The sequence below is a fragment of the Microcaecilia unicolor genome, chromosome 1, assembly GCF_901765095.1.
Source record: "Microcaecilia unicolor chromosome 1, aMicUni1.1, whole genome shotgun sequence".
Lineage (NCBI taxonomy): Eukaryota > Metazoa > Chordata > Amphibia > Gymnophiona > Siphonopidae > Microcaecilia > Microcaecilia unicolor.
The window spans coordinates 69,477,434-69,498,816 of NC_044031.1; the positions used below are offsets into that span (position 1 = coordinate 69,477,434).

The window sequence follows — 21,383 nt, forward strand, 5'->3', positions numbered from 1 at the left end:
GCCCTCCTCTGACGTGGGTATTGGGCCTCTCTGTACTTCAGTGGGCTGTTCCTGAGGTAGCTCTGTCTCAGGCTGGGTGGGCTGGCTGCTTCCAGCCTGACACTAATTACCTCACTAGACTACACCTGTGTGGGTTAGGTCTCTCTGGGCTTCTGTATGCTCCATGCCTGTGGCCTGAAGGGGTGACCTCATCTGTCAGGGCCTTCTTAAGGAATTGGTGCTCTAGTCTTCAGTGCCTTTGCATTGCCAATGCCTCAGCAGTGCCTTAGGTCCCAAGGTTAGTGTGCTGTTTGCACAGTTAGCTTTCCTTGTCTTTTCTTGTGGGCTTCCAGCTCTTCTGCTTTGCTAGTTACTATCACCTGTGGGCCTTGCCTTCTGGCTCAGGGTATTATTGCTCTGTGGGCTTTCTGCCCTTCTGTGTTTATTGCTCTGTGGGCTTCCATCCCTTCGGTGTCTATTGCTCTGTGGGCTTCCAGCCCTTCTGTGCCCATTGCTCTGAGGGCCTCCAGTCTATCTGCGTATATCCCTTTATCTGTGGGCTTCCAGGCCTTCTGGGTGTATTACTGCGGCCTGGGGGTTTCCAGCTTTTCTGTGGGCTTCTAGCCTTTCTGGGTGTATCTCTCTGACCTGTAGGCTTTCAGCCTTTCTGTGTATATTATTCTCTGTGGGCTTCTTGCCTTTCTGTTATCCCTGTGCAGTGGCTCTGCTCCCTGTCTGAGGTTGGTTAGTGGCTGATGCTGCAGCCATTTCTCTCCTTTCTATCTGTTAGCTACTGTAGCTCCAGTCTTACCCTTCCGCTGGCTAGCGTATCTGTCATTCCCATTCCCTTGAGCTTAGCTTGTACGTAGCTCCTGTGTCCTCTTTCCTGCCAAGCTAAGCTTCCTTGGGCACCCTGCCTGCCTAGTGTTTGGGTGAACCCGGATCCAGTCAAGCTGTGCCAGTTTCCCGAATCCTGTGGGAGAAGCCTGTATTGAGTATCCTGTATCCTGCTTCTCAAGCCTGAACCCTGCTGTAGGACGTTGTTCCTGGATTCCTTGTTGCTTTCCTCTTCAGCTCCAGCCCAGCCACTCCAGTCCTGTCTACTTCAGTCCGTCTTAGGGTTGCCTGTCTCCTGCTGGGTGGTTTTGCCTGCTGCTGCCACCTCCGTGACCAAGGGCTCACATTTCCCCAAGAGACCTGACAGCCCCCCAATCTTCCACTATGCAGTTGCCCATGGACCGGCCTCAGAGAACCGCTATGGACGAATGGCAGGCTCGTCGACAGTTGTGGGAGATGCAGAGCAAGTGGAATGAGGGTATACACACACAGCTACAAAAAGTTGCAGAATGTGTACAGCATTCCACAACTGCCATATGTGCACAACAGGAGAAAACCAACGCCCTATTGGAGCAGACCAATGCCAGTTTGAATGAGCTATGCAATCTGATGAGAGCTTCTTCCCAGACGCTACAGCAGATGTTCGAGCACCAACAGCAGATGTTCAAGCAGCAACAGCAGATGTTCCAGCAGCAACAGCAGATGTTTGGGGATCTCCGTCAGGAGATCAGGGGGAAGCAGCGTGAGCTATTGCGGGAGGACTCCGCTTTCAGTACCCACACTGCAAATGGTATGTTCTCCTTATGTATTCCCTCAATATATCTTTCCTTAGTCACATATAATATCCCCTCTGTTACCATGTGTTCGCTTAATGTGTGTGTTCTTTTTTCCCCTCCATTACAGCCTGGACACAAGGCCAACCAAGGACTACCAACGATGCTCTTCCAAGTAAGTATAGTATCTCTGGTGCTAGTTGTGTCCACACTTCTTTGTTCAATCCTGCAGATGTAAGTACTAAAACCTACTGTGTTTTTTTTTTTCACATAGTCTTGGCGACAGCTGTACCGCACACGCTCCCTCCTTTGCCTCCCATCGCCCGTGGTCTTTATTCCTGGTCTCCTCCTCTTAAAAGTACGTAGTAATCTCATGTGCCCCCTGTGTAATACCTTATTTTATTTCATCACTGCCACGCTCTGTGTCCGTTCTCCTCACTGTACCTTTTTTTTTTTTTAATTGCAGCCTCTACAGGGCAAACCATGCTCTCCTGGGCCTCCTTTTCTGAGTAAGTATCTCGCGTGATTGTGTATCCCCTGCACCTGACTTGATACTTTATATTGTTCAATGCACAGTCATGTAAACTTCAATGCTTTCTTTTTTTGTAATCACAGAACACCACTGGCAGGACCAATGATCACCAGGACACTCTCCTTTACCCCCCCCCCTGTGTGGCACGGTCAAGTTTGAAAAGGCAGCTGACATATCTGTTAGGAGTTACGGATCAAGAAAGGGATCTGGGTGTCGTCGTCGATGATACGCTGAAACCTTCTGCTCAGTGTGCTGCTGCGGCTAGGAAAGCGAATAGAATGTTGGGTGTTATTAGGAAGGGTATGGAGTCCAGGTGTGCGGATGTTATAATGCCGTTGTATCGCTCCATGGTGCGACCGCACCTGGAGTATTGTGTTCAGTACTGGTCTCCGTATCTCAAAAAAGATATAGTAGAATTGGAAAAGGTACAGCGAAGGGCGACGAAAATGATAGTGGGGATGGGACGACTTTCCTATGAAGAGAGGCTGAGAAGGCTAGGGCTTTTCAGCTTGGAGAAGAGACGGCTGAGGGGAGATATGATAGAAGTGTATAAAATAATGAGTGGAATGGATCGGGTGGATGTGAAGCGACTGTTCACGCTATCCAAAAATACTAGGACTAGAGGGCATGAGTTGAAGCTACAGTGTGGTAAATTTAAAACGAATCGGAGAAAATTTTCCTTCACCCAACGTGTAATTAGACTCTGGAATTCGTTGCCGGAGAACGTGGTACGGGCGGTTAGCTTGACGGAGTTTAAAAAGGGGTTAGATAGATTCCTAAAGGACAAGTCCATAGACCGCTATTAAATGGACTTGGAAAAATTCCGCATTTTTAGGTATAACTTGTCTGGAATGTTTTTACGTTTGGGGAGCGTGCCAGGTGCCCTTGACCTGGATTGGCCACTGTCGGTGACAGGATGCTGGGCTAGATGGACCTTTGGTCTTTCCCAGTATGGCACTACTTATGTACTTATGTACTTATGTAATTTGTGCTAAATATTCATGCATACCTAACTTGTTTTTGAACGTTTGTGTTAAATAGTCGTGCTTCAATAACTTATTTTTGGACGTTTGTGTGCAATTTTCATGCATTACTAACTTCTTTTTTGACGTTAGTGTTGAATATTCATGCATACCTAACTTGTTTTTGGATGTTAGTGTTCAAAATTCATGCATACATAACTTTGGACAATTGTCAGATTTAACATGTATACATTGCTCGTTTGTTACAGTTTCAGTAAAGTTACTTAATATATTAAACCATCATTTCAAGTTTTAGTTCACGTAATGTATTCATTCAAGTCAATTCTTCTGGGAACTGTTTCTTTATAGGTTTGAATAAAGCATCCATGAAAACATATAACGAGATCTCATTGAACTGCCAACAAACATGGACACAATCTTACCGAGATAGAAAACTCAGAAAACATATAACAAATAAAATTAGTAATAACCTGCATGTGAAATGAAGCACAAAGGCTAAAATCGAGAAACTGAAGAAAGGGGGGAAAGGGATACTAATATAATAGCAGCATGGGTGGCTAGTTTCACATATAAGTGGTTCATGGCTCCAAAGGCTGACGAGGGTTTGAAAAGTACTTTTGGATGACCTGCCGACGCACAGCGTTTCCCATGCTTACATCGGATCCTCTGTCCGGAGGGGTTATGTCCACTTCATCAGGGACTACAATATCGATGTCCAGATGATGCTTCAGTGCGATGTTATGAAGCATGCAGCACACCAGCACAATATCAGCAACCTTTTCCGGGGAATATAGCAGGGATCCACCAGAAATGTGCAAGCAGCGAAACCTGCTCTTCAGTACCCCAAAAGTACGCTCAATTGTACATCTAGTTGAGATGTGTGCCTGGTTGTAGCACTTCTCAGCATCCGAGTGGGGTACTGCGAACGGGGTCAGTAGCCATGTTTTCGATCCATATCCGGCATCTCCTGCAGGAACACAAAAATACATGGCAACCAGCACATTTACAAACGGCCAGATTACTAGCCTCTCCTTACTTACTTGTGACCTTTTCGTCCTTCGGGCCAGGAAAGAGGGTTCTCTTTCCTGTCCCGAAGGAGGAACAGGTCAGTAGACCTCGCAATAATGCCCATACCAATAGTATGCCAAATACAGCCCTGTATCAGTACATAACATGGAAACCACTCACCAAGAAGCCAACCTTTTCGAATTCTCCCCTCTGCAAATTGTTTTCCAAGCGCACTGTGAGACAAGATGTAGGAGTCATGGCAGCTCCCTGGAAAACGCGTTACAACATCCAGGATTTTCAGGTTTGCATCACACACAGCTTGCACATTCAGCGAGTGACCCATCTTGCAGTTACGGTACTGCATTTCTTGCTCCACCGGCGGGACGAGGGCCACATGTGTGCAGTCAATAGCTCCAAGGACATTGGGCATGCCTGCGATCTTATAGAAGTCCTGCTTGATCACCCTCTGCTCGTCTTCCCCTGTGGGAAAAGCAATATGCTTGTGGGCACATTTTTTCATGGCATGCAGAACCTGGAACATAAAAGCAAGGTCGGTATTAAGTTTAGCAGGTTTTATACAGTAAAGATATGAAAAGGGGGTGTAATAAAGGTGGGGCGCAGAGATGTGGAGAGGGTTTAGCAAAATGAAGATTAGTACCTGGGCTAGATGTCTTGAAACTGTAGCCTGGTCCACGCCACTGTTACCCCCTAAAACATGCTGGAATGTGCCTGTTGCAAGGAACTGCAGAACAGTCAGCAGCTTCAGCATGCCAGGTACTGCATGAGATCTTGCAGTGTTTGGGTCGATATCATGTCTTATTTCCTGGTACAGCTCATATATAGCTGTTCTGGATAAGTGGTAGTCATCCACAATTTTCCTGTCGGACATGTTTTCCAGAACCAACCGTGGACGAAATAAACGTGGACGCGGGATCCTGCGAGGGCGAACGTTGGCAGGGTGTTCTTCAGTGGGTTGTGTTTGATCCTGTCCCTGCATGGCTGCAATGTAGTCATACTGCATACCAGGAAAAAAGTCCAACTGTGCCAGGAAAAAGCCACCATCCATTTTGTTGTAGCAATTCACAAGCGAGACACACACACGAGGAGCAGCGTTTGTTTGAAACGCACAATCTACGTGCGCTACATAAACGTGTATGACACGCCTGACAACCTATGAAGGATTCACGTTTTTTTAAATTAAAAATTGGCCTCTGGTGCTGCAGGCACTTTGGAAACGTGCTACGCTCAGCTGAGCCAATCACAGCGCGTTTAGCTCAGCTAATGCGCCGGGATTGGCTCCAGGTTTGTTGTTTTTTTTAAAACAGGTTTTCCAGGCCTGCGCAGCCACAACATGAGGTCCAGACCTCTCGTTCGATTTCACGGCGTTTCGTTTGATTTTCCTGCGTTAAACCAATCGGAAAAGGTTAGTGCATGTCGTTTCAATAGGGTTTTGCTCATCTGCATTCCGTTTTCGGTAGCTGCTACCATCGTCGGAAAAAGGGCTTTAGTGCATGCAACGGTTTGAAAATTCTTCGCTAAAGGCTCATTTTTGGCTTGTTAAAGCTTGATGCATCTCCCTCATAATGATTTAAAATGTAGAACAAATTAGTACTCTGACCATGAAACCAGCGCTTCCTCTTTGTACATCCGTATGCTGCACAAGCCGGCATGCTTGAAAATATAAGTGATATATTAAATAAAAATGCTACCAGCAATAATGAACGACGAGGATGGAGTAGTAGTAGCAGCTCATAGGTGTGCTTGCTTTGTTTTGAGTGTACTAGATGACGTTTGCGCAGAAACATAGATTAACCTAAGTGTCTTCAACTTTTTGACGTCATCCCGGCTCCTGTTTTCTTCAACCTCCTCGGTCGTTACCGAGAAGCTCGTACACACTCCCACGGGACCTCCGCAGGAACTAGTTCCGTCCCTGCGGTATTCCTGCAAACCCTTACAACACTCTGTTTCAATCAAGTTCCAACTTGTCTTTGTGAGAACTTAGGAATACGGACTACACAACACAAGACCCACAGCTTTCCATCTCTAGCATCCCGCCCTCCTCTGACGTAACTTCCTGTTTCTGGCAAAGGCGGGGCGCAAAAGCAGAGGGAGAGAACAAGAGAAGTTGTGTCACAGGGGGGCGGGGCATTGAGAAGGAAAGCTCCGGTGGGATTGTGTTGGTAGACATTAAGCTCAGGTATGATGACTTTGATGGTAGGATGTGGGGTGGGGGTTGAGGAGGGAGAGGAGGAGACGTGCTTACACCCGTCATCACCCGAGGAGAGCGGAAAAGAGAGGGAGAGGTGGCAGACCATGGGGAAGGGTGTCCGGTCCCCGAATGCGTGTGAAGAGGGGAGCTTTGCGTATGACAGTGTGATTTTAGTATCTCGCGAAGAGTGGCAGGAAAGTGGAGCAAGTCAGGGCTCCTCTTAACGCACTTGTTTACCTGGAGTTATAGAGACCTCCCACTCGTACAGTCTGAAGGCACAATTTCTGTACAGCGTGGCCTAAGTATATAGCATGGACTCATTACATAGAGCTTGACTGTACATTACAACATAGGATCATTACATAGACTTCTAGCTAACAGTGTGCTGTTATTACAGAGCAGGGGAATGCGGGGTGGGGTCCTAGCCGTACAGCATTGACTCAGAGCTTTCTCAATACAGCACGGCTCAGTATAGACTGGTATAAATGGGCCTAATGTAATGATCCCATACTGTATATATATAAGGCTCTGCATAAGATCTTTGCTGTTTAGGTTACATTTTATATGATGACACTGCTGTAGGGATAGGGCTCTCTATAATGGCCCTATGGTGTGTAGATTAGACTGTATGAAGGTCCTGTGTTGTATAATGATAGAATTCTGTCAGGTTTCCCAAACTGGGGGTGGCCATTCCAAAGGTGGTCATGAGTAAAGTGATGTGGTAGCCGTGTTAGTCCACTTTTAAAGATAATAATAGAAATAAATCAAAAGCATAGAAAAGAAAATAAGATACCTTTATTTTAATTGAACTGAAGAAGGGTTACCTAAAGCTAATCAAACATTTATACCAGTCCTCTAAAAAAGGTATCTTATTTTTTTTTCTATGCCTTTGTTTTATTTCTGTTTATTACCTGTGTTTGGGGTCGACCCAGATGCGCTTTCCATAGGAGGTCATTGGTCTGTGCCTGCACAAATGGGGTTGTGGCTACAGAAAGATTGATAAGTGCTGTTCCATGCAAGGACATTTAATTGACAGAAGATGGCAGGAGTGTGCTTGTCCTATTATCTGTCCTGAAGTCAGTAGGTGGAGCTTGCCACCATACAAAGTAACGTATTTTGCGTGTATCGAGATGGCAGCGGCTGTGTAGCGAAGCAATGAAACCTTCTTGGGTGTAGATGGATTCAGCCTTGTCACGTGATGCTATTTCCTGTCAATCAAACCTCCTTGGTTCTACTTAGTGATCCCATGCTTTATATATGTTGCTCTATTACAAGGGTCAGTTTATAGAGCCCTATGAGATAGAATTTATTTATTTATTGCATTTGTACCCCACATTATCCCACCTTTTTGCAGGCTCAATGTGGCTTACAGAGTAAGGTTATGATAAAGTCAGTACATGATTTAAATACGGTTGATCATAAGCTGAGGTAAGAGAGGTGATAGGTGGGCTGATGTTGGGTGGGTTGTATGAGAAATGTTTTAGGTGTGTTTGGGTGATTAATTGTATCATTGAGGGTGGTTATTGTAAGCTTTGTTAAAGAGGTGTGTTTTCAGAGATTTGCGGAAGCTGGTTAGATTGTTCAGGGTTTTGGGTAGCGCATTCCAAAACTGTGTGCTTTTGTATGCAAAGGTCGTAGCATAAGCTTGTTTGTACTTCACTCCTTTGCAGCTGGGGAAATTCAGGTTTAGGAATTTGCGGGCCGATCTTTTGGCGTTTCTGGGCGGTAGGTCCACTAGGGTTAGCAATAGGGGTCACTCACCAAATAAAGACATATCTACACAGTAAAGGATCATTATGTACAGTTTTGTGGATAGAGCATGGGAGTACTATATATTCTATCCTATTTTCTGACGTATATTCCGCCTCAACAATTCGAAGCGGATTACAAAATGGACACAATCCTAATTGGAAGGAAATACATCAGATAGAACAACAAATTCAGTACCTATTTCATAAAGAATAATTGAATCGCTAATGTAATATATATAAAATGAAAATAAATATGTTTAAAGAACTTTCCTAAATAAAAGAAAAGTCATAATCAACCGAATCTGAGAAGGCAAGGTGTTCCACATTCTTGAAATGAACAAAAATGTCCCATAGTACTTTCTGATGTATACAGCACAGAGTAATTATACAGTTGCTTTGCTGTTTGATCGAAACAAAACAGGGTTGTGGTGTAGTGCAGTGCTTCCCAACCATTTCTATTATAAGGCACACCTACATTAACATAAATATTGTGTGGTACAGCAGCCTCCACAGAGCAGGCAATAAGGACGTGGAGAGGACTCAGCATGGCCAAATGAAGAAATAGGAAAGCACTGAACTGAAAGCCCTTCGGCATCTCTTTCAAAATTTAAAACAAAGGGAGACAAAAGATGGAGACACACAGGGTCCTATCACAGTGGACAAGTGCAGGAAGGAGAGAAATGGATATGATGTAGACAGTTAGTTACCATGAGTGCATGCTTTCTTTATCTTTCTCAGCCTGGGGAAAAGACTGGCTGGAAGGACTCAAAGAAGACTGAGGAGGTGCTGTGTATAGTGTGTGTGGTGCACAATGCAAGGCTCAGTTTTTCTTACCCTACCTGCTGCTTGTTACTTTCCAAAGAAAGGCACATGTGACTACATACCCTTAGAAAAGAGGCTGTGTATGTTCAGGAGCCACCACTGATGTGTCCTGATGTTTTGTCCCCAGTTGCCAATCTAGATGCTTGATTGGCAATATATCAAATATTAATTAAACTTGAAACTTTTTTTTAACCATACCTATTGAGGTCTGATGGCACAGTGGTCTATGCAGTATGTGGTTATTAATCTGTAATTAGGTCTGGTGGTATATGGATTGGAAAATACTGGTCTTCACTGTATGTGGTACTACAGAATGATGACATGGGGACAAAGTTTTGCTTTGTTCCTCTCCTTGCAAGCTCTGACTCAGCTGCTCAAGCCCCAAAGTGGACAATGTTGCCACATTTAGACTGACTCTGGACAGAATTTCTGCATGAAGGAAGCTCTTCCCTCATTATTTAATACCTCACTGCATTCCAGAAAATAAAAGGAGCAAGTTCTTCTTTTGGTGTAGGCATAGAAAAAAAAAAGATGTTAAAAGCTGCCAGATCTCAACCTAATGAAATGATTTTAAAAAGATTGTACTTGAAAATAATTTTGATTGTTAAGCTCCTGATACTCATAATGTGTGTTTTGGTGGCCATTTACTAGGTGAAAACATTTCTGCACAAATACAGGGAGTCCCTATAACCAGCCCCTCCAAATGACACAATGATTTACAATTTAAAACTAATTACTACTCTTAACAAAGATGGAAACCAATGCTTCCTATTTGTACATCCGTATGCTGCACAAGCTGGCATGCTTGAAAATATGTGAGATCTAATAAAAATGCTACCAACAATTATCAACGACAGCGTGGACAAAGCAGCTCATAGGTTTGCTTTCTTTGGGCGAAGGGGATGATGGCTGTGTGGAAGATAGGGAAGGGAGACTACTAACCTCATTGGCTTCAGCCGTCATGCCGTCTCCAGTTCTCATTCTAACCTTGGTCAGCTCTTTCCTACTTGCTCTCTTCCCGCGCCATGCACTGCTGTCCTTTTCAATTTTTGGGCCGCCGGCATTGTCAGTAAGGTAAGTAAGCACCTCCTTTCCTGCAAATAGCCAGCAGCAATTCACCAAGACCAGGTCTGTGGCCTTCCTCCTGTCAAGTCCCGCCCTCTCTACTGCGACTTCCTGTTTGATGCTAAGCAGGAAGTTACAGTAGAAAGGGTAGGACTTGACAGGAGGAAGGCCATGGAGCTGGCGTGTCTGAATTGCTGACACTGCCGCTGACTGCAGGAAAGTGTAAGTGGTGACACCTGTGGGGAGGAGAGGTGAAACAGTTCTGCAAAGAAGGGTTCACATACTTTTTCACACTACAGAATACGTTTTGGTGAATAAATTAAAATGTATATATTTTTATCAGAGTTATTTATTTAATGGGGACTCTCTCTTTTAGTAGGATTTAGGTTAGGATATAATTATGCTATGAATATAAAAATAGAGATCATCCTAGAGGATTCACAGACTTTTTCTCAGTGCTGTATATAATACCAGTTACAAGCTGTGAAAAAGTCTAGACATTCCTGATCGAACGCTATATTTCAGGAAATCCCAAAATGAACAGAAGCTGACACAGGGCCACCTCGAGGGCCACCAACAGTTCAGGATATCCCTAATGAGTATGCATGGGGAAGTTGGCATGCAGATCTCTCTTGTGCATGTTCGTTACCCATCCAAAAGACTACTGCATAAATATTACAAATTTCACAATATATTTGTTCTTTATTTACTCTTTATTATTACTTACTCACAACCCATACACACACAAACTGATACTCTCTCATACACCATAAAATATACAAATTTTCAAACCCTGAACAGCCAAGTCCATAAATGTCTCTTGATCCGTGCTGTGCTCAGCAAATCTTCTCTACATTCGGTGAATCTTCTCTGTTATAATCCCCATAATTAATCCAACAGTACGATCTTCCATATATTTATAATCCACATGTTATTACATGTCCATTCCTGGGTGACAATAATCCAATCCAGATGTTGAAAAAGTTTTAAACAGCAACAGATATGGAAACTTCACTGTTCACATCTCCTCTTGCACAAAATCGTGTCCGAGTATAAACCACTCTCTTCAGACGTATCCATCCGGTTTCAACACTGGCCATGTTTCAATTTCCTTCCTCAGGAGACCTACTACAAAACATAAACAATTACCCCACACATCATACATTCCAAATATTTCACAATACATTAAATCAAAAAATCATACTGTATACCTTTAACAGCGTCTAATAACTGTCTTGTACACCAAGGCTGCCCTCCGTATACACTGCAACAGCTCACATAGCTATAATGAACCTGAACCTACTCTTCTCGCTACTTTATAGCGTCATCAATAGTGGCCAATCCACTTCCTTATTTAAACCAAAGGGTTCCACCGTTCTCCAATTATATATCATCCTTTGTTCTCTCCTAATCAACTCCCTTCCATATCATCATGCTGATCAATCCATAGACTGGTGGGTTGTGTCCATCTACCAGCAGGTGGAGATAGAGAGCAATCCTTTTGCCTCCCTATATGTGGTCATGTGCTGCCGGAAACTCCCCAGTATGTTCTCTATCTCAGCAGGTGGTGGTCACACACAGCAGCAGCTCTGGCTAGGTCTTCAAGCCTAATTTTTAGGTTTTGTTGAGTACCTGGGGTTGAGGGCTCTTCTTGAGCAAGTGCAAACCTGGTGGCGCCAGGTCCCTCCTTTTCTCTCCCCTCCCGCTGGCTCCATTTAAAAAAAAAAAAATTTTGGGACGTCCTTAAGGGCGTTTATTTCTACGTTTATTTAAACGTTTCTTGCAGCTACTCACTGGGACACCAGTTCGTTACAGCTCGGAGCAAGAAGCAGGTAATTTTTACCTTTTTATAGCGGGCAGGGGGTTCCTCGATCGATCTCCACGTGGCCTATGGCGTCGGAGGGCGAGGGCGCGAAGAATCGCTCCCCGGACCGCGTGTGCGCTTCTAGCGGGGATGCGGGGGTCTTAAAGTCTGATTCGCCCTTGTTGGGTGTCAGTTTGGAGGCCGGTCAATGTCCCGGGTCTTCCTCTGGTGCGGCGGTTTTTCCCACCATAAACGCCCATCCCCCGCTGCTCGCCTCCGCCATCTTGGCCGGCCACTCTGCTCGGACGGCTTCTTCTTGGGCCGCCCTTGAGCTGGGAGACGTTAATGCCATGGCCGCCCTTGATTTGGGCGACGGCAAAAAAGCGTCCAAAGTTAAGCGCCGTTCTTCCCGCGCGGCTCCTTCGCGGAGTGTCGCGCCGGACGCCATCTTGGATGCGCAGCATGTTTCTCCCCCGCTCTTCCGAGCGCCGGTTGAGGGTGCGTCTAGGGCTGTGGCCCAGGCTGCTGAAGTGCACAGTCTGGGGGGTTTCTCCCCCGAGTTTATTTTGCTGCTGCATCAGGCCTTCCTTATGCAAAACGCTGCCCCTGCTCCCTTGTCCGATAAAGGGGTTGAGGCCCCCGGAAGTAAACGCCCTCGGGTGGATTCCCAGGCCTTAGAGGACTCTGTCTCCTCTGATGTAGATGAGGGCAGCGTATCTGAGTTCTCCCAACAGTCCTTTGGGGATTCCTTGGAGGAGACGGATTCCCGCTCGGATGGAGCGGATGACCCCTCTGCAGCACGGATCTTTCGCTCAGAGGATTTGCCCAACCTGTTAGTGCAGGCCATGAGCATTTTGAAGATTTCCTCTCCAGAGGACGCCTGTCCCTCAGCCCCTGTTGGCTCCGCCATTATGCTGGGGACGAAGCGCCCGCCTAGAACCTTCTACGTGCATGATGCCATGCACACCTTAATTTTGGCTCAATGGGATGTCCCGGAAGCGAGCCTCAAAGTGGCTAGGGCTATGTCCCACCTCTATCCTTTGCCTGAAAGTGAACGGGAGGCCTTTCTTTGGCCTACCGTGGATTCTTTAATCACTGCAGTGACTAAGAAAACGGCGTTGCCGGTGGAAGGTGGCACGGCCCTAAAGGACGCCCAAGACAGAAGATTGGAGGCGGCCTTAAGGTCGTCCTTCGAGGCGGCTGCCTTAAGTTTGCAGGCCTCAGTTTGCGGCTCCTATGTGGCCAGGGCGTGCCTGACGATTGTGCAGCGGGCTTCCCCCTCGGATCCTTCCTTGAGGGCTGATTGGCCGGCCCTGGAATCGGGCTTGGCTTATTTGGCAGACTTACTGTATGATGTCTTGAGAGCCTCGGCTAAAGGTATGGCTCAGACAGTCTCTGCGCGGCGGTGGCTTTGGCTGAAACATTGGTCTGCAGACCACGCCTCTAAGTCCCGCCTGGCTAAGTTGCCTTTTAAAGGCAAGCTGCTCTTTGGGGTCGAGCTGGACAAAATTGTGACCGATCTCGGCACGTCTAAGGGCAAGAGGTTACCAGAGGTCAGGGCTCGGGCCAGTGCTTGCCCCGGTATCTCCAGAGGACGGTTTCAGGAAGCCCGTCGGTACCGCCCGGGCAAGTCAGGCTCCTCTGCCCCCTCTTCCTTCAAGAGGAACTTCTCCCCCAAGCAGCATTCCTTTCGTAGAGACCGCCGTCCCGGAGGTGCGCCCTTCGGTCCTCCCCCAGGGTCTCGTACCCAATGACGGGGTCCTGGTCCATGGCCCAGTGCAGATTGGAGGACGCCTGTCCTCGTTTCTGGGTGAGTGGACCAGGGTAACTTCAGACGCTTGGGTGCTGGAAGTCATCAGAGACGGCTACAAGCTAGAGTTCTGCCAACCCTTAAGAGACGGGTTTGTACTCTCTCCCTGCAAGTCTCCGATCAAAGCTGTGGCAGTGCAGCAGACCTTGGACAATCTCATCCGCCTGGGTGCGGTCGTTCCGGTGCCAGAAAATCAGCTTGGCAAGGGACGTTACTCCATTTACTTTGTGGTACCAAAGAAAGGAGGTTCTGTACGGCCTATCCTCGACCTCAAAGGGGTCAATCGGGCCTTGAAAGTTCGGCACTTTCGCATGGAGACTCTCCGCTCTGTTATAGCGGCAGTGAAGGCAGGGGAGTTCCTGGCATCCTTGGACATCAAGGAAGCGTACTTGCATATTCCCATCTGGCCTCCTCATCAACGCTTTTTGCGTTTTGCAGTCCTGGGCCGACACTTCCAGTTCAGAGCCCTCCCGTTCGGGTTGGCTACTGCTCCGCGGACCTTCTCCAAAGTAATGGTGGTCATCGCGGCCTTCCTGCGAAAGGAAGGAGTACAAGTCCATCCTTATCTGGACGACTGGTTGATCCGAGCCCCCTCTTATGCAGAGTGCGGCAAAGCTGTGGACCGGGTGATTGCTCTTTTGAGCTCCCTGGGGTGGATCATCAACTGGGAGAAAAGCCAGCTGCGCCCGACTCAGTCCCTGGAGTATCTGGGAGTTCGATTCGACACCCAAGTTGGCAGAGTGTTCCTGCCGGACAATCGGATTGTCAAACTTCAGGCTCAGGTGGACCAGTTCCTAGTAGCCTCTCCGCTTCGGGCTTGGGACTATGTGCAGCTGTTGGGCTCTATGACGGCCACGACGGAAGTAGTGCCCTGGGCCAGGGCTCATATGAGACCACTACAACACTCTCTGCTGCAGCGCTGGACTCCGGTGTCGGAGGATTATGCTGTGCGCCTTCCCTTGGACCCAGCAGTGCGCAAGGCGCTGAGCTGGTGGCTGAAGACAGACAAGTTGTCTACAGGGATGCCTCTTGTGACCCCGGAGAGGATTGTCGTCACGACGGACGCCTCTTTGACGGGCTGGGGAGCCCACTGCTTGGGAAGGACAGCGCAGGGGCTCTGGTCTCCTGCAGAGGCAAAGTGGTCTATCAACCTCTTGGAGCTCAGAGCCATTCGGTTGGCGCTTTTGGAGTTCCTCCCGGTACTGGCGTTGAAGCCAGTTCGGGTCCTGTCGGACAATGCCACGGCTGTGGCCTATGTCAACCGCCAGGGAGGTACCAAGAGCGCCCCTCTAGCCAAGGAAGCCATGAATCTATGCCAGTGGGCGGAAGCGAACCTGGAACAGCTGTCAGCGGCCCACATTGCCGGAGTCATGAATGTCAAGGCGGACTTTCTCAGTCGCCATACCTTGGATCCCGGAGAGTGGCAGTTATCGGCTCAGGCGTTCTTGGACATCACGAAGCGCTGAGGCCAGCCGAGCCTAGATCTGATGGCGTCATCGGCCAATTGCCAAGTGCCGCGCTTTTTCAGCAGAGGACGGGACCCTCGATCTCTGGGAGTAGATGCTCTTCTCCAACAGTGGCCGACACAGGAGCTTCTCTGTGTTCCTGCCCTGGCCCATGTTGGGCAGGGTACTAGACCGGGTGGCAAAGCAAATCCTGGTGGGTCCGGACTGGCCCAGACGTCCCTGGTATGCGGACTTGATCAGGCTCTCAGTGGACGACCCTCTGCGGCTGCCAGTGGAGCAGGGCCTGTTGCATCAGGGTCCCGTGGTGATGGAGGATCCCTCCCCCTTTGGTCTTACGGCCTGGCTATTGAGCGGCAGCATCTGAGGAAGAAGGGCTTCTCAGACAAGGTCATCGCCACTATGCTGAGAGCGAGGAAGCGCTCTACTTCTACTGCTTACGCCAGGGTTTGGCGTACTTTTGCAGCGTGGTGTGAAGCAGGCTCACTTTCTCCCTTCACTGCTCCAATTTCTTCAGTGCTGGCGTTCCTGCAAGAAGGTCTGGAGAAAGGCCTGTCGCTCAGTTCACTTAAAGTCCAGGTAGCGGCTCTGGCTTGCTTCAGGGGCCGCCTGAAGGGTGCTTCCCTGGCTTCGCAGCCAGATGTGGTACGTTTTCTCAAGGGAGTTAATCACCTGCGCCCTCCTCTGCACTCAGTGCCTGCGTGGAATCTCAACCTGGTGCTAAGAGCCTTGTAGAAGCCGCCTTTTGAACCCTTGTCGAGGGCATCTCTGAAAGACCTGATGTTGAAAGCAGTCTTTTTGGTGGCTATCACTTCAGCCAGAAGAGTTTCCGAGCTCCAGGCACTCTCATGTCGAGAGCCTTTTCTGGAGTTCACTGAGGCAGGAGTGACTATTCGCACAGTGCCTTCCTTCCTGCCCAAGATTGTTTCTCGCTTCCATGTGAATCAGCAGCTCTGTCTCCCTTCCTTTCGTAGGGAGGACTACCCAGAGGAATACTCTGCGCTCAAATATCTGGATGTGAGACGAGTCATCATCAGATACTTGGAAGTAACCAATGATTTCCGGAAATCGGATCATCTGTTTGTCCTGTTTGCAGGTCCTCGTAAGGGTCTGCAGGCTGCTAAGCCTACAGTGGCAAGATGGGTCAAGGAAGCCATTGCAGCGGCTTATGTGGCCGCGGGGAAGGTGCCGCCTATTCAGCTGAAGGCTCACTCCACTAGAGCTCAGGCGGCCTCGATGGCAGAGGCCGGGTCCGTCTCCTTGGAAGAGATATGCAAGGCGGCAACTTGGGCATCTGCCCATATCTTCTCCAGGCATTACCGCTTGACTGTGGCTGCTCGGGCGGAGGCCCGGTTTGGAGCTTCAGTGTTGCGGTCAGGGATTTCAATGTCCCGCCCTGGGTGAGTACTGCTTCGGTACATCCCACCAGTCTATGGATTGATCAGCATGATGATATGGAAGGTAAAATTATGTATCATACCTGATCATTTTCTTTCCATTAATCATAGCTGATCAATCCATAGCCCCTCCCAGATATCTGTACTGTTTATATTCTGGTTGCATTTCAGGTTCAAGTTTAGTCTTCAGTTCCTGTTCAGGAGGACTTCGTGTTCAAGTTTTTTCAATGGATTCTTCAAGAGTTGAGACGAATTTGTGTTACAGTGAGCTGCTGCATTCCTCTCCCCTCCGTTTTACGGGGCTGGATTGAGACATAAATTCTGCCGGCGCTCCCTCCCGCTTCGTGCGGCTGTAGGGCAGCTTTGTACCCCTCCCGCTTCGGCGGTGTTAGGGTCAGTCAGCTCCTCCCGCGGTTGCAGGATAAGCCAGATCCCCCCGCATCGGCGGGTGTGGTGTCCCTCCCCCGCTCCGCGGGGATGAGCTGGACGGATTCCCCTCCCCCACTTGTGTGGGGATGAGCTGGGTTAATTCCCCTCCCCCGTTTCGGCAGTGGTGAGCTGGGCAGAGTGTCCCTTTGTGGGTGTAATTCTCTAAGTGCTGAGTCCTGCGGATGGAGCTTGGATATCGACATACTGAGGAGTTTCCGGCAGCACATGACCACATATAGGGAGGCAAAAGGATTGCTCTCTATCTCCACCTGCTGGTAGATGGACACAACCCACCAGTCTATGGATTGATCAGCTATGATTAATGGAAAGAAAATTATCAGGTATGATACATAATTTTACCTTTCACAGTTCCTTCCCTTCCTTCATTAGGGATATTCTGAAAACCTGGCCAATTGGTGGCCCTCACATACTCTTCATGGTACAGAATTAAACAAACATCTTTCTGAAATGTTTTAATGTAAAACTATTTGCTAATATTAACAGATTGAAAGTGTGCAAATGTTTGGACACTCTTCTAGCTGATTCATTAAAACTTTTAAACACATTTGTTAATAAGGTCCTAAAATGTGATTGACTCATTAGACCTTCAGCTAGTCAGTTGAAGACAATTGATGGATGAATGCTCTGACCCTTACAGGATGTAATTTTTCTATCTACTTCCAGCAATCATGGCTTCTTCTAAGCTAGTGCTTCTCCACCCTCTCCTGGAGGCACGTCTAGTCAGTTGGGTTTTCTGTATATAGAAGTCACATCTATATGATGCATAGTCATTGTAATACTGAAAATCCAACTGGCTAGGTGCATCTCTTAAGAGAGGACAGAGGAGTACTGATCTGAATGCTTGTAAATGAAGTTAAGTTATGCTTACAAAGCAAAAGAAGGCTATAAAAACATCTCTAAATGCTTCCAGTTACAATTTCAGCTATCAGAAACATTAAGAAAGGGAAGTTAAACTGAACTGTTTAAGTCAAGGCAGCTGTTGAAGTCCAAGAAAAAACTCTAATTGAACTGCCCAAAAATTGGTCAGATCTTCAAAACAAAGCTCCATTGATCACTACAAGCAGCCTGCTGAAACCTTTAGCTGCCAGTTGATTAATTGTGCACAATGCAACATTGCTTACACAAGAATGATCAGCGAGGGAAAGTTGTCAGAAAGCAGGAGTGCACCAGCAAAGGAATCCAATGGCTAGGGTGCAGTCTTGGCACCCCAGCTTCCCTTGCGCCCTGTGCGACTGTACTGGCTGTAGTGGCCTTGTCAGAAAGAAATCTTTTCCAATCTCATCCCCATAGTCAGTCTGTAAAATATGCAAAACAAAACCTGCTGTCTATTAGAATAAAGAAAGTGCTCTGGATTAATGACATGTAAACAGAAATACTGTATGTGTGTGTGTGGGGGTGGGGGGGGGGGGGGGAGAGTGAAGCATCTTATAAAATGGGCTGGACAAAGTATGACTGTGATGCCCTTGTTTTTAACAGTTGCACAGGCTGCCTGTTGAAACACTAGTACAATTTAAGGTGGTGTGTTTGGTTCATAAGTAGAGAGCTTCCTCATTATTTGACTGGTGTGGTAGTGTCCTGTATCCCTAACAAAATGTTGCAGTCCTGAATTGAATTTCCTGTGGTTGCCATTTTCAAAATTTGGTGCAGCTAGTATATACTAGGAAATGAGCAATTAAGAGTAAAGGGTCATGGATTTGATATACCACCTTTCTGTGGTATAATCAGTGTTTTACGTTTTTATTATCTGCAGGTACTTTCTCTGTCCCTAGTGGGCCCACAATGTAGTTGCACTGGACCAAAATTATGAAATGATTTACTCAAGGTTTTATGTAAGGAAATTAATTATCTTTGGTTTAGAAAACTTTTAAAAGCTTGGTTGTTTGTGCTTTTGGGAAGTGAGGAATTGTTTTTATTTATTTATTATTTATATCCCACATTTGCCAAAACGTATTAGTTCAATGTGGCTTACTTAAGTAAGAATTTACATTACAAATAAATATAGAATCAAGAAAGAAGTGAACAGTTATTTAAATTCATTTAGAGTATTTTGTAACAGATACATTATTATAAGAACTGTATATCATTTTTAGAGAGTTGATTGGCATCCTGTGATAGGAACTTTCAATAAAAGGCTTTTAAAGATTTCCAGAATAGTAGGTAATTATTTATATGTCTTATTCCCTTTGGGAGTGTATTCCACGTTTTGTGGCTGGGTAAGGGAAACCACTGGGGAGAGCTGATTTGTATACTTGCAGTTGGGGAAATAGAGAATAAGAAAGTCTCTAGTTCCTCATATGGCATTTCTTGTAGGAAGGTTTGTCAAATTAAGCATGTAGTCTGGAGCCATCCCATATAATATTTTGAATACAAAAATACAGATTTTAAAAACCGTTCTGGCTTTTATAGGAAGCCACTGCAATCTTATCAATAATGGGGATGCCTGCACATGTGTTTTCAGTTGTTTGCAGTTTTTAATTAACTAAATTGCATTGTAGTAATCAATTTGCGAGAGAATTAGTGAAGCTTTTATGATATAAATAGCTTTGTTTCTGTAAGTATTGTTAAAGGTGGTATATCAAATGAGAGAAATACAATTGCAGAAAAGAACATCTTGTTAAGCACAGGGGTAGATTTATTATACTTTAGGTTGGGTGGCAGCCAGTGGCTCAGGAAACATTGTGCATGTGGAAAGATGAATAGATGCCACTCAATATCAGCATATCCTGGAAGCTAATGTCCTGCAGTCAGTGAAGAAAAGAGGTTGGGTATTCCAGCAAGACAGTGATCTGGAACATACCCTGATGTGCTTACGGGAAAGAAAGGATGAAGGTTTTGGAATGAAAAAGAATGTGAAAAACTATCAATATCAAGAATAGAAAGGTTTGGAAGCTGTCATTTCTGCCAAAGGTGTTACAAAAACTGACAGCAAGGGTATCTAAAACCTATGATCCTGCTGTATTTACTGTTATTTTGAATTTCTAGAAGCCTGCAAATAGTAACCATGCATTAAAATTTGCAGAAAGTTGTGTTTTAACTTTGTACCATGTAGATGTTGTGTTAGCTTCTGTTCATGTAGGGATTCAGTGAAATTACAGTTTGTCCATGGGTGCATAAGCTTTTACGTACAACTTTATAAAGATTCAGTGCAGAATAATCTGCAAGGCATTATATAACAGAAGAAACAGTGCATATATAGGTTGGTTGTAAAGTTATAACTTATACTGCCCATTCTGTCAATAATCTATTCAGCATAATATTAGCTGTACTGCCCCTCCCCCCATCTCTCTCTAGGCACCCTGATGCTGGGCAGTGAGAGCCTGTTGTATAATGGCACCTGGGTGCCCAGGTTTTGTTACAGAATACTAGCATAATCCAGTATTGGCATGGCAAACATTAAGACACCCAGAGAGCTGGCATAACTGCAGTCATCTAAATCCGGTAGAGACGTCCGTAAGTTTTAGTAAAGGTCAATGAAACCAAATCTGCCTCTGAAATTTGCTGCTCTGTTTTGGTGAAGGCCAATACCAACCCCCCCCCTCCCCCCAGCAGACAGGAAGTTCTCCTGCGCCCACCCACCTTTGGATCACAAACTCTACCTCCCAACTCTCAAAAGCCCTCTCTGGGCCTATCTTTAGAAGCCCTGATGGTCTAGTGGCCTGTTTGGGGCAGGAGCAATCCCCAGTCACTCCTGCCCATGCCAGCTTTGCAGTCAAAATGGCTGCCGCAACTTTCCATGGCAGTCTTGGAGGTCGTCACAGCCATTTTGAGCATGGGAAAGAGCAACCCCCAGTAACTCCTGCTTATACTGGCTCTACAGTCAGAATGGATGCCATGACCTCCCACGACAGTCTTTTCAGGCAGAGCCTCTAAAGGGAGGCCTGAGGTGGGTCTGCCCGTCTTCAAGTCTTTGCTTAAAGCCCAACTCTTCAATGCTGCGTTCGGCACCTAACCCTTACTGTTCAGTGAATCCAGACTGCCCCAATTTGACTGCCCCTATCGGACCGACCGTTCACTTGTCTATTAGATTGTAAGCTCTTTGAGCAGGGACTGTCTCTCTTTGTTAAATTGACCAGCGCTGCGTAACCCTAGTAGCGCTCTAGAAATGTTAAGTAGTAGTAGGATTACATTAGGTAGATAGTGGTCGCAGAGGAAAGGGAGAATTTCAAATTCAACCAAAAGTGCACTCGCATTTTCGGCTGAAACTAAAGCATGGCAAAAGCTGGATTTTGGGATTGTTTTCGCCGGCCTCTAACTCTTAGTATTCCAGAAGGTATCTATGTGAGAGCCCCGCCCATGTTCAATCCTGTGTATACCCCCTTTGCATTACAGAATAGTTCTTAGGCGTTTATGCGTGTATGTGCACACATATGTGCTTCAGTTTCAATAAACGTTTACATGCATAACGTGCCATGTTCAAACATCATTGCAGTATCATCTAAAGAGTTTAAAGGAATCTGTGTTCATCTGCTTAATATGTCGACCATAACATAGTAATTATAT

The 21,383-nt window shown here is 46.5% G+C and overlaps 2 protein-coding genes across 2 annotated transcripts in view; one reads left to right on the top strand and one right to left on the bottom strand.

Moving 5' to 3' along the window:
- Window positions 1–3,476: 3,476 nt before the first annotated feature.
- LOC115460056 (putative nuclease HARBI1) lies at window positions 3,477–5,706 on the bottom strand. The gene is made up of 3 exons (XM_030189908.1): window positions 4,771–5,706; window positions 4,293–4,644; window positions 3,477–4,071 (listed from the first exon to the last, which is right to left on the bottom strand). Exons 1-3 carry the CDS (start codon window positions 5,176–5,178, stop codon window positions 3,683–3,685), a joined length of 1,149 nt encoding a protein of 382 aa, XP_030045768.1. The 5' UTR covers window positions 5,179–5,706; the 3' UTR covers window positions 3,477–3,682.
- A 537-nt stretch (window positions 5,707–6,243) lies between these two features.
- Window positions 6,244–21,383, top strand: part of NUB1 (negative regulator of ubiquitin like proteins 1) — a 113,473-nt gene continuing 98,333 nt past the window's right edge. Inside the window, exon 1 of the mRNA XM_030198193.1 lies at window positions 6,244–6,309. The gene's annotated coding sequence lies outside the window, so the exon portion shown is untranslated. The remainder of the gene's footprint in view (window positions 6,310–21,383) is intronic.

Excerpts from the sequence above, each read along its gene's own strand:
- LOC115460056 (XM_030189908.1), bottom strand. The coding sequence starts at position 5,178 with ATGGATGGTGGCTTTTTCCTGGCACAGTTGGACTTTTTTCCTGGTATG. Across the intron at positions 4,645-4,770 it reads TTTCAAGACATCTAGCCCAG|GTTCTGCATGCCATGAAAAA; the intron begins GTACTAATCTTC and ends TTTATGTTCCAG. Across the intron at positions 4,072-4,292 it reads TCGAAAAGGTTGGCTTCTTG|GAGATGCCGGATATGGATCG; the intron begins GTGAGTGGTTTC and ends GTGTTCCTGCAG.